The following is a 15,648-nucleotide window of genomic DNA, read 5'->3' as shown; positions in this document are numbered from 1 at the left end:
GTTCCTGCTACCATGGGGGTAGGGATAGACGGGAAGCTTGTGCACAGGTGCACACTCAATACTTGGAGAGGGCACTACGCGCCGTGAAGGTGTCTGGGGATGGTCCGGGAGTGTTTCCCAAGGAGGTGACCTGTGAGCTGAGACCTGGATAGTGACAAGGCACCAGTCATGCAAAGACCTGGGATACTAGTGGTTCAGACAGGGAGTGGCCAGTGCAAAGTCCCTGAGGCCAGAGAACACCCTGTGTACTTGAAGAGCTGCAAGGGGGACGGAGTGTCTGAAGGGGAGTGCCCCTTCAGGGGAGGTAGAGGGGGAGGCGGGGCAGGTGTGATGGGGAATCTAGATTTTGGGCAAAGTGCAAAGCATCGGGTGTTCCAAACCAGCAACATGATGTGGTTTGTGCTTATAAAAGCTCCCCCTGCTGAGACAGTAGAAAGGAAACGGAGACCCAGGAGGCCCTTGGGTGGATGGGCAGTGTGATGCCTGAAGGGCCACTGGTGCTAAAAAGCCTGGAATTCGGGGGGAGGCGGTGGAGATATAGGCTGGAGATATAAATTTAGAGGCCATCTTTCAGTTTCATTGTTTCAGAGATAAACCCTTATAAAGTCCAGCGATCAATAAGCAGACTAACACTGGCCATCTTCCCCACCCAAATCCTGAGAGAGCATTTCACGAGTAAGTGCTTTCAAATTGACTCTGGTCTAGGGAGGGAAGGAGGGGGTGCGGTGAGACAGGAGCCCAGGCACCAGCCGGCGCTTGATAAAGTCTGCCCACGCCTCAATGGCATCCACTCACCAGGGGCAGTGTGAACAGTCACCTGCCTACATTCTACAGCAGCGCAGCCCAAGATGGGCCGGGGCTGGTGAGCCAGGCCCTGGGCCCAGCCCTGCTGTGATAGTGCGGGGACACCAAAGGAATACAGCCACGCCCGCTCCATGAGCTGTGGCAAAGCACTGCACTGGAGGCTCGGTTTCCTAGCTGTGTGGCCTTCAGCCCTGGCCAAGCGTCTCTGAGCTTTACTTTGTTTATCTGTGTAACGGGCATAAAATTACGTGTATGCCGCAGGGACTCCGTGAAAAGGAAACGAGCAGATCCACATCACCGGTTCTCCGCAATGGTGCCGCAGTCCCCTGGGGGTGTGGGGATCTGAAATTTGGGGGGTATTTGTGGATTGCCACGGTGATGTCTATTCACATCCCAGGCTACTGTTGCCAACTGCAGGCCACCGGGTCCTCCCCCCTCAAGGCCTTTGCACAGGCAGTTCTCCCTGAAACTGTATCTGCTCATTGTGTGTCGCACCCACTAGAGTGTGAGCTCCAGGAGGGTTGAGACGTGGGCCAGGGTGTTTACTCCCGTGTACCCAGCACTGAGGACAGGATTTGTCACAACCCACTTAACCTGACAATAATACCAGGGGTCAGGAGTTTCCAGATGAGGAAATAGGAGCTCCTCTGATGAGGACCCCAAGCAGAAACGCAGCGGGCTCCCCAGCTCTGAGCCAGAATCAGTACCCCAGGGCCCCACCGGGAGGCTGTGGGCACCTCCTCGGCCCCTCCCCGACCCATGTTCCCAGTGCACCTGGGGCCGATCAGCTCGGGGAAGGGGCCACATCATTCCTGCCACCTGCCTGTGCCGGAGCTGTCTGCACGCTCAGAAACCATCGGCTTCCCATTAGGCAGATCAATAGCTTCCACTGGTTTCCAATTTGTGTTTCCAGAAATTCATCTCCCAGCCACCTTTTTAATTAACCCCCCTCCACCACACCTGGGGCACAGATACATCACCCGCCCTGGGCCGCCTCTGCAGACCACAGACCACGAGGCTCCGCGAGCCACAGGGGAGCTGCAGGTGTGTTTAAAGCTGCTTCCCGGTCACCGCAGGAGCTGACCCTGCTGGCTGGATGCCATCCACTCTGTCCCCTGCTCCTCGCTGAACCCCCGTGGAAGGGGCTGGGTCCTCCCTCACAGAAAGAAAGCAGGTGATGAGAGGCCAAGGCAGTGTCCTGAGGTCCCCCAGCTGGCAAGAGCTAGGACAAGTGCACCTTTGAGGCAGGCAATTGGCAAAGCGCTCCCCAGATGCCGCAGGACAATGGGGTCTGGCTGGCAGGTGAGCAGGAGGGGCCAGCAGCTGTAGGTTCAGGGCAGGGAAAGGTGGAGGGAGTGTGATCCCCAGGAGCCTCTGCTTTCCCACACCTGGGGTCTCCTGGGTATTCTGCACTGCTCACCTGTCTACCCCTCCGGGGCCTACTGCTGCATCCCTGGTGCCTGGCACATAGTAGGTGCTCAGTAATGGCCGCTAAATGAGCAGTAAATACTTGCCGCACTTTGCCCTGGGCAGTGTTCCCAGAGCTTCTCTAAATGACCTTATTTCAATTTCACAGCTGTCCTCGAGGCGGGCATCACTAGTGTATGCATTTTATAGGTGGGAAGACTGAGGCCCCGAGAGGTTAAGTGACTTCCCCAAGGTCACACGGCGAGTCAGTGGTAGAGCTGCGATCTGAACCTGACTCTGGAACTGCACTCCACGCTCCCTTACCTATTCCCGGTGGCCTCAGCTCTGAAGGGCAGGAACTGGGTCCTGTGCCCCATGGAACCTCCACCATATATACCATCATGTAAACGTGTTTGTTGAGTGAATAAATGAGTGAATTACGCACTCCTTGTCCTTTAAAACACAGTACAGTCAACCAGTCTGCTGGCACAAATCTGGAGTGTTTCTGGTCGGGGATGAAGGGGAGAGAGGAGTGAATCTCCTGGGGCACCCAGAGGTGACAAGCCTCTCAGTAGTTGCAACTCGGGGGCCATTACTAGGGACCCTCTGATCTCACCCCACCTCCTTCCTCACCAGTCTGTTATATTGGGGTTCTCTGTCATGTATACAGAGGGCACAGAGCCACGATTTGGTTTTATGTGGTGTCTTAAGACTTTCCAGTGAGATAAGTGGATTACTGTTGACCCAACATCTGGGCAAAAAGAGCCTGCTATGCGTGGTCATCCAAGTCAGCTTCCGGAGGTGGCCAAAGTGAGACATGAAAGGAAGGGGGCCATGATGGACCCTGCACCTGTGGCCAGTGAGAGCAGGTGAGTCCGGAGCCAGGGCAGAAGGGAGGAGGGGGACAGCAGGGGGGAGGGTGGGGTAGGGAGAGCTGGGACATCCACCGGCTGAGGTCTGGTCCCCAGTGGGTGCACAGGAAAGAGAGGGTGATATCCAGAGTGTTTGCACCCAGCTCATTCCTTCCCCACCAGGTGGGCAGTCCCTGGAAGGGGACCCGGGGCTCCCATTGCCCACACGCCATTGTGACCCACCCCCCGGGCTCCCGCTGCCCACACGCCATTGTGACCCACCCCGGGGCCCCCGCTGCCCACACCCCATTGTGACCCACCCCGGGGCCCCCGCTGCCCACACCCCATTGTGACCCACCCCCGGGGCTCCCGCTGCCCACACCCCATTGTGACCCACCCCCGGGGCTCCCGCTGCCCACACCCCATTGTGACCCACCCCCGGGGCCCCCGCTGCCCACACGCCATTATGACAAATAATGACAAATCTACTTCAGCTCAACCCCCGCAACATATATGCTGGCAATCATCCTCCACGCTTATGGCCTGCCCAGATCCATCTAAAGGGTCTCATGGCTGAGGTTTCATTAAACGGCAAGAAACGGCGTTTTCCTGGCAACAGCTAGCCCCTCAAGGTCCTGGAACCTTGAGTCCTAGAGTAAGTCTCCAAGGAATTCTGGCTCTCTCCCTAACCCCCTCCCAACCTGAGGGTATATAATGAGCTACCCGTCACGACGCCAGTGCAGCTCTCCCTGCCCATGGGACCTGTCCCCGTGCTTTAATAAAATCACCTTTTTGCACCAAAGACTTCTTCACGAATTCTTCCTTGGCCATCGGCTCCAGACCCACGAACCCCCCATCACTCCCAAAACTTCACCACCTCCACCTTGTGCTTCCTACAACTCCACATCCAGCAGGTCACTATCCCACCGACACTCCTCCAGCCTGTGAAGCTGTTCTGGATCTGGTCCCACCCGTCGCCCTGGCCAATCTCCTGTGCCATGTCCCCGGGCTTCCTGGAGCTCAGCATCGTTCCCTGCACTTAAAAAGCAGGGACGGGGCTCCTGGGTGGGCCTCAGTGGCTCAAGCGTCCCACTCTTGGTCTTGCTCAGGTCGCCATCTCACAGTTTTGTGAGCTGGAGCCCCGCGTCGGGCTCCGAGCTGATAGCACAGAGTAGACTTGGGGTTCTCTCTCTGTCCCTCCCCCACTCGCACTGTCCCTTCTCTTTCAAAACAAACATTTTTCCTTTAAAGTTAAAAAACAAAATAAAATAAAGGCACGGACACGTGGCTCTCTTCTGGCTCTCATTTATTTGCATTTTTTGGGGGTTGTATTTTATTATTTTTTTTAAATACATTTTTTAATTTATTGAGATGTTTGAGAACCTGATTTTTTGGCTCTAGAGACATCCTCCCTGGCTGCCTGTATTCACTGCTGGTGTCGGAGTTTGTGGCTGGCGAGTTGCATCTGGGCCCGCTAATCGTGGTCCCTATGCTGGTCCCTTCGGAGGTCAGACTACTCTGCTCTGAGGACAGGCCTGTGCTGGAACAGGTTGCGATGGAGCTCCAGGAGCGGACTGTGGTTGGTGTCCTGATCGTGGGCTGGATAGTTGTCAACGTGTACCACATGTTTTCACTCTCCAGGGACATGAAAACCAGAGCATTGTGTTCCCTGTTTTCGATATTTCGTTCCGCGTCCCAGAAGACTTCCCCCTCAAACGGCTCCAACCCGGTGGCCAAGCAGTACCAAACCACCCCCAGGCTCCAAGCGTTTGCGGAAGGGGTGTCCTCCCTTTGCTGCAGGAAGAGTCGCGGGGCAGAATAAGGGGGGCTGTCCCAGAAAGTGTGGAGTTTGTAGCCAGCAAACTGGATGCTTAGTCCAACCCCCGTGAGTTTTACCTTCAGCTTCTTTTGAAAAAGCAGTGTCTCTAGCTTTAGATACCCGCCGATCATACCTTGTTGGTGGCAGTACTCCACCACCGATAACAGCTGGCAGAATTTGTCTGGAACCTCCTCCGTCACTTGGCCACGGTGCGTAAAATCGTCACGCAGGTTGTCTCTGCTTACGTATTCTGAAAGGAGAACCAATGTTTCCTTGCTGTTGATCACCTCAAGTGACTTGACAACACTTGGGTGACTTGAGGTCTTCATATTCTGGGCTTCACGACAAAGTCCCTGGAGGCCAGCGGGGTCCTTCTGGGTTTTCTTGATGAACGTCACATCAGACTGCTTCCTGGGGGGGACGCTGCCCTCACTGGTGACCTCGGGGATCTCGTAAATACAGAAGTCCTCCTCACCAGCGGTAATGGCCTTACGCCCCTGAAGCATGGTGACCTACTAACTATACTAACGCTAAATAATGCTAATTACACGGACTATGCTAACCAACAATACCAACCTACAAAATACTAACAATACTAACAATACTATGCTTATGAACTATACTAACAATATGAACTATACTAACAATATGAACTATACTAACTGTACTAAAACGCTAACACAAAAAAAAACAAATGAAAAACACACACGCGCACACACACACTCACACACACACACACACACACACACACACACAAAGAAAATGAAGGGAGGAAACGAAAAAAAATTGAGAAAAAGAAAAACTAAAAAAGGAGAAAAAAAAAAAGTAAAAACAGAAAAAGGCAAAAAAAATTGGGAGAGAAAAGGAGTAGAGAAGAAAGAAAAATAAAAATAAAAAAATAAACAAAATGAAAAAAAGAGAAGTCGAAATCAAACTAGCTAGGGTCAAAGGCCGACAGGTCACCAAAGCTTCCTGGGCTGTAAAGACCAAACACCCAGCCGAGCCAGGGTCTTATATAGACAGGTCTTGCCATGACTTCACCATGGGGCTTTGTGAGGGCACAGCAAGAAATGGGCCAATTATGCAATCATGGCTGGGGATGTCTGAGACCACAGTGGTTTCCTCACTTTTTATTCCCAAAACCCCTTTACTCAATAAAAAAAAAAGACCCCCAATGGGCTTTTTGTTTGTTTGTGTGGGCTTTTCAAGATTGATATTTACTTTGTTAGAAATCAAAATCTGTAAGATGGTTCAGTGGCCTTTTCACTTCAAGTTTAGAAAACTGTAATTTTGGCTTGTATAGACCTCATAATGTCTACACTTAAAATACTCAGTTCCTGGTCTCAAAATGGTGCTACAACGTATAAGGAAATGTTGTGTTGTGTAAAACACGATAAGGCTCATTATTAACATCTATAAAGCTCAGAGGAACATTGCTTTTCATCATATTTTCACTGATAAGGTTGTGAGGAGATTTCTCATCAGAAACCTTGGAGGCTAGAAGGCATGGGTTGATGTGTTGAAAGCATTGAAGGAAAAAAGCTGTCAACCAAGAATCCTACATTTGGGAAAACTGTCCTTCAAAAATGAGGAAGAAATGAAGACATTCCCAGATCGACCAAAGCTGAAAGCCTTGCCCTGATGACTAGACCGGCCCTGCAGTGAAGGGGGTCCTTCAGGTTGAAATGAAAGGGCACTGAACAAGTAACTCGAAGCCTTCTGAAGAAATAATCTCCGGTAAAAGTAAGCAGACAGACAATTATGAACGCTAGTACTGTTATGACTTTGGTCTGTAGCTCTACTTTTTGTTCTCTATGTTAAGAGACTGATATATTTAAAAACCTAATTATTCATCTATGCTTTTGGACACAAGATGCATAAAGATGTAATTTTGTGACATTAACAACTGAAAGAAGGTGGGGTCAGGGCTGTAAAGTAGCTGAGTTTTCATGTGTTATTGAGGTTAAGCTGGTATAAATTGACATTACAATGTTGTAACTTTAGGATGTTAAAAGCAATCCCATGGTAACCACACACAACCACACACACACACACACACACACACACACACACACGCTACAGAACATACACAAAAGGAAATGAGAAGGGAATTAAAATGTTTCACTACAAAAAAAATCAACTAAATGCAAAAGAAGATAGTCATGCAGAAAATTTGAGACAGAAAGCAATTAAGGCATATAGAAAACAGAGAGCAAACCACAGAAGGAATTCCTTCCTTATCAGTAATGACTTTAAATGTAAGCAGATTAAACAGATTAGTGAAATGGATAAAAACATAGGATCCAACTATCTGTTACCTACAAGGGACTCAGATCCAAAGACACAAAAAAGTTGAACATGAAAGGAAGGAAAAAGATAATCCATGCAAATAGTAACCAAAAGAAAGGGTGGAGTGGCTGTAATAATACCAGACAAAACAGACGTTCAATCAGAAAATGTTACAAGAGACAAAGAAGGACATTTTATATGAATTAAGAGGTTCAGTACAGCAAGAAGAAAAAATGATAAACATTTACACACATAATGAGAGGCCATTATCGACAGAACTGAAGGGAAAAATAGTTCTATAATAATCATTGGAGCCTTCAATATCCCACTGTCAATAATGGACAGAACAACCAGACAGAAGGTAAGTAAGGACACAGAGGATTGAAGAACACGATAGCCCAGCCAGATCTAACAGATGGGCACGGGACCCCACTCAACAATAACGGCACGAGGGACCTTCTCTGAGACAGACTTTGCATTAGGTCACGAGTTAAGTCTCAGTAGATTTTACAAGATAGATATCATACAAAGTATCTTTTCCAACCACAAGAAGATGAAGTCAGAAATCGGTAACAGAAGGAAGAGTGGAAAATTTAAAAAGCTGTGAAAACTGAAAACACACTCTCAAAGAACCAATGTGTCGAAGAAGAAATCACAGTGGAATGCGAAAATACGTAGAGGTGAAGGGAAATGAAACACGACGCGTCAAAACTCCTGGAAAACAACAAAGCAGTGGTGAGGGGGAAATTTATAGCTGTAAACGCTCACAGTAAACATCAAGACAGATCTTAAATCAACACCATAGACGTGCAACTTAAGAAACTAGAAAAAGCCAAAGGTAGCAAAGGGAAGGAAATAATAAAGATTAGAGCAGAGATAAATGAAACAGAGGGTCTTTCTACTCCTTACAGACGTCGAAAGGGTTAGAGTGCTATCAACAAGTGTAGTCCAGCTCATTGGAGAATCCAGATACAATGGACAAATCTCTAGACCTAGAAAACCTACCAAGACTAAATCACAAAGAAAGAGAAAATCGGAAGAGATTCGTACATAACTAGGGAGGAGATTGAGGCTGTAATCGAAGACCACTTGACAAAAAAAAGCCCCGGATCTGACAGCCTCACTGGTGAATTCTACCAAACATTGGAAGAATTGACACCAATCTTCTCAAACTCTTCCAAAAAATTCAGGAGAAAGAACACTTCCTAACTAATTCTATCAGGCCGGCATTGCTTTGATGCACCCTAAATATCTCTGGGCCACCTTCCAGACAGTCACCAGAGGAGTTTTCGAAAATATCCAGCCACATGAGTTATTTTCTCAGCGACAAAAGAGACCTTTCTCTTGTCTGTGGAAAGAGAGGACCAGTAGTGTCTCCAGAATCAGGCTGAACATCTATGGACCTCTTCTGAGAGCCTCCGTCCACAACGGATGGGCCACACCGCAGACTGGACACAGCTGAAGCGGGGCAGGGGGTGGGGTGGGGAGGGGAAAATTCACGGAGGTAACCTGGGCTTCAATTGGTCTGTCAGCTGCTTTGACTGCTTTGGGCATCTTTGAATACAACAAGCCATGTCCTCGTTGGACGCTGGGAAAGGACAATCTATCTGCACATCCAGCCCTACGGGCTGGAGTCTCCCAAACGAGGCCATCGTTTGTTTTTGGCAACTCTGCTCCACCACAATATTCATCAGACTCCTGAGAAAGACGACCGATGAAGGGATCCATAAATGGTAAGACCATCTTGCACTTAGCTGTGTTTTGTAAAAGGGAGATATTAGGAAACTGGGCCTTTAAGGTTTTGCTTGCACCCTGTTTGTGGAATGGTACGTGTGTCTATGTATGTTGTAAATGTGAGATAGTTTCTCTACCTCCGGGTGGTGGTTGTGAAAATTAATTTGTAAAAGTGCTCTACTTAGCTGGTTTGAAGGCAAGTGCTTGTAAGAACTGGGTGTTCTAGGGGCGCCTGGGTGGCTCGGTCGGTTAAGCGTCTGACTTCAGCCCAGGTCATGATCTTGTGGTCTGTGGGTTCGAGCCCCACGTAGGGCTCTGTGCTGAGGGCTCAGAGCCTGGAGCCTGCTTGAGATTCTGTGTCTCCCTCTCTCTCTAATCCTCCTCCATTCACGCTCTGTCTCTCTCTGTCTCTCTCTCTCTCTCAAAAGTAAATAAACATTAAAACAATTAAAAGAAAAAAAAGAACTGGGCGTTCTAAAACTCAGAAAGATAGAAACTAACCCCAGGTGTCGTTCAAGTTCAAGTGATCTTGGATAATATTTGGTATGAAAGCTAATGTAACGTTGTTCATTTAGTTAAAATGGACATAAGTCTTTAGAATTGCCAACATTAAATATGATAGTTTCACTCTGCTTGTGTTTACTGTAAGTCAAACCAGCTGTTGGCGTTGTGACTGTCACAAAATGTGATGGAAAAGAAAAAGACGTTAGAGCCCTGTCCAATGGCTTCTGAAGCTTTATGGGCAAGCGAAGGACAGACAGACAGATGTAAATAATTTTAATAAATGTAATTAAGGCTACTTGAAAAAATAAGGGAAAAAATTCTGTATTTAATGAAAGTGAGACTGGTTATTCAAAGAGGGAAAACTTGGGGTACCTGGGTGGCTCAGTCTGTTGAGCATCCCACTCCTGACCTCTGCGCAAGTCATAATCCCAGAGTTGTGGGATTGAGCCCCGTGTCAGGCTCCAAGTGGAGCCTGCTTGAGATTCTCTCTCTCTGTGTCTCTCTGTGTCTCTCTCTCCCCCCCTCCCCCGCTTGTGCTCTCTCTCTCTCAAACAAAATTTAAAAAAAAATAAAGAGGGGAAAACGTAGGACAAAATCTGAAGGAATGAGAAAGGGAAAATTGCAGAAGGTTTGTGAGAAGGGAATCTTTCGAAAGAAATGCTATGCATGGTCGGGACCGAGATTCTGGAGTTTCGCATGTAAGAAACAAGTTTATGAGGGCAGCGATCCACCCCCGGCGAAGAGAAGGGGGAGGCAGAGAACGATGTCAGGCAGAAGTTGAGCAGTGACACTTCAACGGAAGCCTTAGCCGACTCTCTGAGCAGTCCCGAAAGTTGGACTGCCCTTCGGAAGCATCCAGACTTAGGTGAAAGGGGCTGGCTCTTCGTAAGCGTCTTTGGATGTGACCACCTGGGCAGCGGGCAATGCCCTTGGCAAGGCCGCTGTCTACAGTCACGGCGATCCCTGATGATGTCTGAGCGTCGAAGGCTGTAGGCAGCATTGCTATGGCTGGGAGACCTTGGTTCCTGCCGGAGATTCTGGTCAGCACATCCCAACACCCGTCACAAGAACTCAGACCCATGCAGTGCCCTGGATGTCCTTGTCCAAATAAGTATGTATCAACGTGGGAGGTGACACGGAGGAAGAAAGAAGGGACTGCATATCTTTTTAAAAATTCATCTCGTTGCAACGAATGAGTTTTAATATCCAAAGTACAGCGGTATAAGACTGGAATTTGGGTTTTCTCGCTGTTAATGTGACAGAGGCTTCTTAGATGATGGGTCTAAATTATCAACAGAGGTTTTTCTTTACCTTTAATCTGCCTAGAAAAACAAAGTTTCTATGTCTTGTCTTTGTTAGGTCTTTGCTTACTTAAGAAAGTTGAATCTGCTCAGTGTTAAGAGAGCTAAGGTTTGCTCACAGCTCCATTTGCCTTGCTGTCTGCATTTACCTTGAGAATCTCTTCTTGCCATCCTGGCTAAATAAGTATCCCGTTTTGTAACGATCTGTAATCCTATTTAGGCACGTGTTTTGAAACCTTCTGGTATTTCACCAACTTCCAAAAACCCAGCTTGTGAATGGAAGTCTTTTTGACGAATTAGGCTTATTCCCTGGTGTGTCAAATGACATGGGAGGCATCATCAAATAAGCGATGAGGAACCTTCTTAGGCTTTGTTGTATGGGTGATTGCTCTAAGTGTCCTAGAATTTTATAAGATTCCTAAGGTTTTGATATGTCCTGGTATAGCGTCATCGCTTGTAATACTAACTACTGAAGTATCGTGTGTCACAGAATCTCCTTGCCAGCTGCACTGCATTGACAAATACAGCTCTCTGATCCCTTCAGGATCATAAAGCTAAGCTTAGTAAGAATTCCCAGAACTAATGGGGAAACTGCTTTCAAACAGACACTTGTGTAAACATTGCTGGTCCTCTAATGTTTGCTCTTCTAAATTTAAGTCTGTCTATGACATTTGGTAGACGTTTGGTAAATAAGTTCTTCATAAACAGATAGGAAACATTTATCCCTTTCTCCCTACCTGGTACCACCAGAATTCAAAACTCTCAGGGAGTATTCTCGTATTTTCACGGCAGTGTATTTATTTGCAGAAGTTCGATACGAATCCGTTCTCCTTGCAACAGGACGCCACTGGAAACATTGGTCATGTTGCCAAGGCTTTGACTGGAATGTCATAGTTGAGGGAGATATGCCTAGACTCAGCTACAATCAGAGAGCTTTAAGGAACTAATTAAGGTTGACTTTCCTAGCCAATGAAGCCCCTTGGAAAACTTGCCTCGTACCTTGCTTACAAAGTTTCCAGCAGCCCTACCAGGTGAATAAGGAAGGTTGTCACTTCCTGGCAGGTGCAGGAACCTCAGGGTATTTGGGGGATCTCGAGAAGAGAGGGAGCCACCCACATCTATAGGTATGGCAGGCAAAGGCTGGTGGCCAGTATTTGGCTTGGCTTCTTGAGCCTGACAAGGCTGTTAAAAGTTCAATCTGACATTCCTTACGAAAAGTTCCAGCGAAGCAGATTGAAAAAACCAAACACCTATATGACCAATCACCGTTGTGATGGCGCTTGTGTAAACAGGCCCAGCTTCAACTGGACAATTTTACAAACAAATGTGTCCTAATTTGGCTATCTTTGGTGGAGATGAGGGTGGTTTCAGAGAGAGAGATTGTTCCAGTAACACACCTGTGAAAATGTAAGATCATAGTTCCGATGAACCGTCTTTGAGGGTTCGTTGGTTGTCTATACACCTGGGCTGGGTCCTGAATTCTTCTGGTTTCCTTGAATGTCTGACCCTGACTCTCCAAACTAAGGTTTCCAGTTTTCTCCCACTGTGTTGACTGGAAGCACTGAGAACGAAAACTGCTTTTCCCTGAAGCCCCGCAAACCGAAGCCAGACCACCCGAGGTACACGTGACAGAAAAGTGGCCCGGTGATCTAAGGGCCACTCAGAAAGATCACCAGAGACACACGGATAGCTGAACAAGCTGATCGCAGCCTTCCCGACTGGACAAGCTGCCATCGGAGCATCCAGACGTGGACGTGTTCACGGATGGGGACAGTTTCACGGGTCAAAGACAAGGAAGAGCTGGGTGCAGTGGTGACCCATCAGCTATCGTCTGCTGCGGAAGATGCCACAAAGTGGACCGACTGCCCAAGGGAACCATGCTGGCAGCCCGTCGAAGACTCCAAGACCCTCTGGAAGAGCTTTAGTGCCAAAGATAGACTTAACTACATATCAACCCCAACGTCCCTTGGAGGACCAAAGAGGAGTTAAGTAAGGAGAGGGGGTTTGGACACCGTGCTGGCATTGACACTGGCTGGAAATAGAATGAATCCTTACCCTAGAGCATCTGATGAAAGAAATAATTAGCCACATTCCTCGAAGCACCCTTTATGGGAAAGATGCCACTCTCCAGTGGATCCAGAAGTATACTGCAGGCTCCGATTTCAGCGCAATGCTACAAAAGGCAACGCTTGTGCTATAAAAACAATCCTAAGACTGGGTGCCCACAAGTTCTCAAGGGTATACAACTGAGAGGCCCTAAACCTGGGGAAGACCGGCAGGCAGCCTTTCCCGGAATGCAAAGAACAATGGGAAATTCTCGGGGTTTGCTTGCATCTGCAGACACCTTTATCAACGGGGTTGAGGTTCCTCCCTGCTGTTCAGAGAAGGCCTCGGGAGTTGTCAAAATGCTTTTAAGCGAGATCATTTCTAGGTTTGGACTGCCGCTAATAATTCAGAGTGACAATGGAGTGACAACCACAGCGTCCAAGGCCTTGGGCATTCAGTGGAAATCACACGCTTCCTGGAGACACCGAGACAGTGGAAAAAGGGAAAAAAATGAACTTTGGCAAAGCTCTGCCAAGAAACCCACTTCACTTGGGAACAACCCGTGCCATCTGCCCTGCTTTGGGAAAGAGTGGTTCCTAGAAGAGGGCTTGGTTTAAGCCCCTGTGGAATGTTATATGAAAGACTTTCTATGTCCTTTTCGTGACCTAGGAGTTGCTGGCGGGGCTCCCACCAGCGATTTGGATACTATCAGGTACATCCAGGGCCTGAGTTTGCTTCCGGCAGGCTGATGTACCTCACAGATGTGTCTTCACGCTGCCTGAATCCCTTAGTGACATCCAAAGGTGTCACTAAAGATGTCAGTAAAGACCTGAAGAGCGGGAGCCCAGAGGACCAGCTCCGGCCTCACTGGACAGGTCAGACCCTGCGAGGTGCTGTTGACCCCCACTCCTCCGAAACTACAGGGAATTGAGCCGTGGATTCACACTTGAATGACAAGAATCCACAGGTTCCCTACACCCTGTCAGCAGGGAGGAGGTCGGAAAGGGACCCGGCTCAGACCAGTGAGCCTCTGCCGGACCTGAACCTCCGACTCGGGGTAACTGGTCCAAGGGAATCAAGCCATGAGTACAACATGCTACCTGTTTTTCTCTAGTACCCCTAAAACCCTAGACACAACATGGTCCAGGAACTATTGACCAAAGTACAAAAATCCCGGTAATGCAGAACATTCCTTTCCACCCCGAAGTTTCCACTTGTCTAACCCCAGTCTTCACCCCACCTCAGCAGGAAGTAACGGCCGCGGCCGGGTCGTGGTCCCAATACCCACAAGAATGAGGACGCATCAAAAGACCCTGGGGACTGAAAAGGGTAACCAAAGGGTTAGCGGCCGCAACTTTGTACCCTGACCTTTTTCCTTTGCCACTAAGTACCCCTGACTCTCCTCCTCTAGGGAGGTGGATGTGAGGCTCGCCCTCCTGCCTCTGGAATAAACTCTTGCTTTGCTTTATACTCCATGTCTCAGTGATGGTCTTGATGCGCATCAGGCAGATGAACTTGGGTTCACTACACACGGCAGGCACTCAGTAAAGACCGCTGAACCCACGTGGACTCTGACGCTTGGAGAGTTAAGTGTCTGGTCCGTGGTGACACAGGGTAGGACGAGGAGAAGGCTTTGATTTCAGAACTGTAGTGCCTCTACTCCCATCCACAGTGCTAAGAAGTTTCTGCTCTCCTCCCAAGGCCACCTGCTCAGCCCTTGGCACAGCACCTCCGTGGCCCCAGCCCCTGTCCCTGCTTTGGAGCCAGCTCCCCATTCCGACCTGGAGGTGACAGACAGCTCAGCCCTGCTTACCCAGCTCCACCAACATCCCAGCCTCATCTGCCAACTTTGGCAATTTTCATACCACCTCGCACACAAAATAAATTGCACGCTCCCATTTTGGGTTTGGGGGGAGAAAAGGCCCAGTCAGTTCATTACAAAGGCTGCCTCGCCTTGGCACGGAGTGGTGGGAGATGTTCACAGGAAAACGGATTAATTTGGACTCATTGCTTTCCCTTCCACGTCCTCGTGCCAATTAAGACAACGCTTGTAACCAAGCCCACCTTCTCCAGAAGCAGCCCCCACACTCCCCAAACAAGCAGTCCTCAGGTTTCACTGGCTGGCTGCTCAGGGTCCCGAGAAGCTTGCTGGGACCTTTGGAAAATGCCAGTCAGGGTTTTAGGATTCTTCTGCCAGGGGTGGGGGGTGGGGGGATCTACGGGAACTGCTTGGTTCGGTGTTTCTGAGCTCACACTGGTGAGCTGGGCACAGCCGAATACTGGACGCGGCCTGCTTGGACAGAGGCTGGGTGTCCAGGCTGCCTGCTGGAATCACGCGGGAAGGGGGCAAAATTCAGAGTCTCGGGCCCCGCCCCCCGACCCTACCGAGTCAGACACGTCAAGGACAGGGCCTGGAAATCTGTACCTTCCACAGGCACCAAGGACAGGACCTGGAAAGGCTTTGGGTGGGAAGTCTCAGATCTGCATTTGAAAGCCGTGTTATCTAGGGAAGCTGTTCAGCATTTCTCTACCCCAGTCTCCCAGAGCTCAAACACTGGGGCGCACCATAACCCTCTTGAACGGGTGGGGTTGGTTGTACAGGTGCGGTGAGGCCCCGACCCATGGCGAACACTCATTACGTGGTACTGATTCCTATCAGTGAACATGACTGAGTTCGTTTCAAGGGGTTGATGAGAAGCAAAAGTGATGCTTTGGTGCTGCGGAAAGTCCTTGTGCCTTAACTACAGCATCAGCACTGGCCCCGGGCCCTCCACCCAGCTAATCATTCCTTCAGACTCCAAACTCTGCATCACTCTTCTTGTCCCACCTCCCCCCGCCACCCCCACCCCGAACCCCCTGAAACCAGTAAATCATTATCATTAGAAGGTTCAAA

General features: G+C 49.1%; 1 protein-coding gene across 6 annotated transcripts in view; it reads right to left on the bottom strand.

Moving 5' to 3' along the window:
* The window catches only part of LOC122236738 (MAP/microtubule affinity-regulating kinase 3-like), a 136,315-nt gene that overhangs the window by 65,167 nt on the left and 55,500 nt on the right, over positions 1 to 15,648 (bottom strand). Inside the window, exons 1-2 of one of the 6 annotated variants that reach the window (XR_006214987.1) lie at positions 12,765 to 13,744; positions 4,974 to 5,131 (exon numbers count right to left, since the gene is read on the bottom strand). The exons of 3 other annotated variants lie outside the window; for them this stretch is intronic. Coding sequence is in view for 1 of the 3 variants with exons in the window: in XM_042979620.1 (XP_042835554.1) it covers positions 4,365 to 5,131 (767 nt within the window). In the remaining 2 variants the exon portion in view is untranslated. Of the gene's footprint in view, positions 1 to 4,352; positions 5,132 to 12,764; positions 13,745 to 15,648 lie in introns of those variants that run through there. 2 more of the 6 variants (XM_042979620.1, XR_006214981.1) reach the window with 2 other exon arrangements.

Source organism: Panthera tigris, chromosome A2 (assembly GCF_018350195.1).
Source record: "Panthera tigris isolate Pti1 chromosome A2, P.tigris_Pti1_mat1.1, whole genome shotgun sequence".
NCBI classification, from domain to species: Eukaryota; Metazoa; Chordata; class Mammalia; order Carnivora; family Felidae; genus Panthera; species Panthera tigris.
Note: the sequence above shows the minus strand (reverse complement) of the source record. Positions and strands in the feature narration are given on the sequence as shown.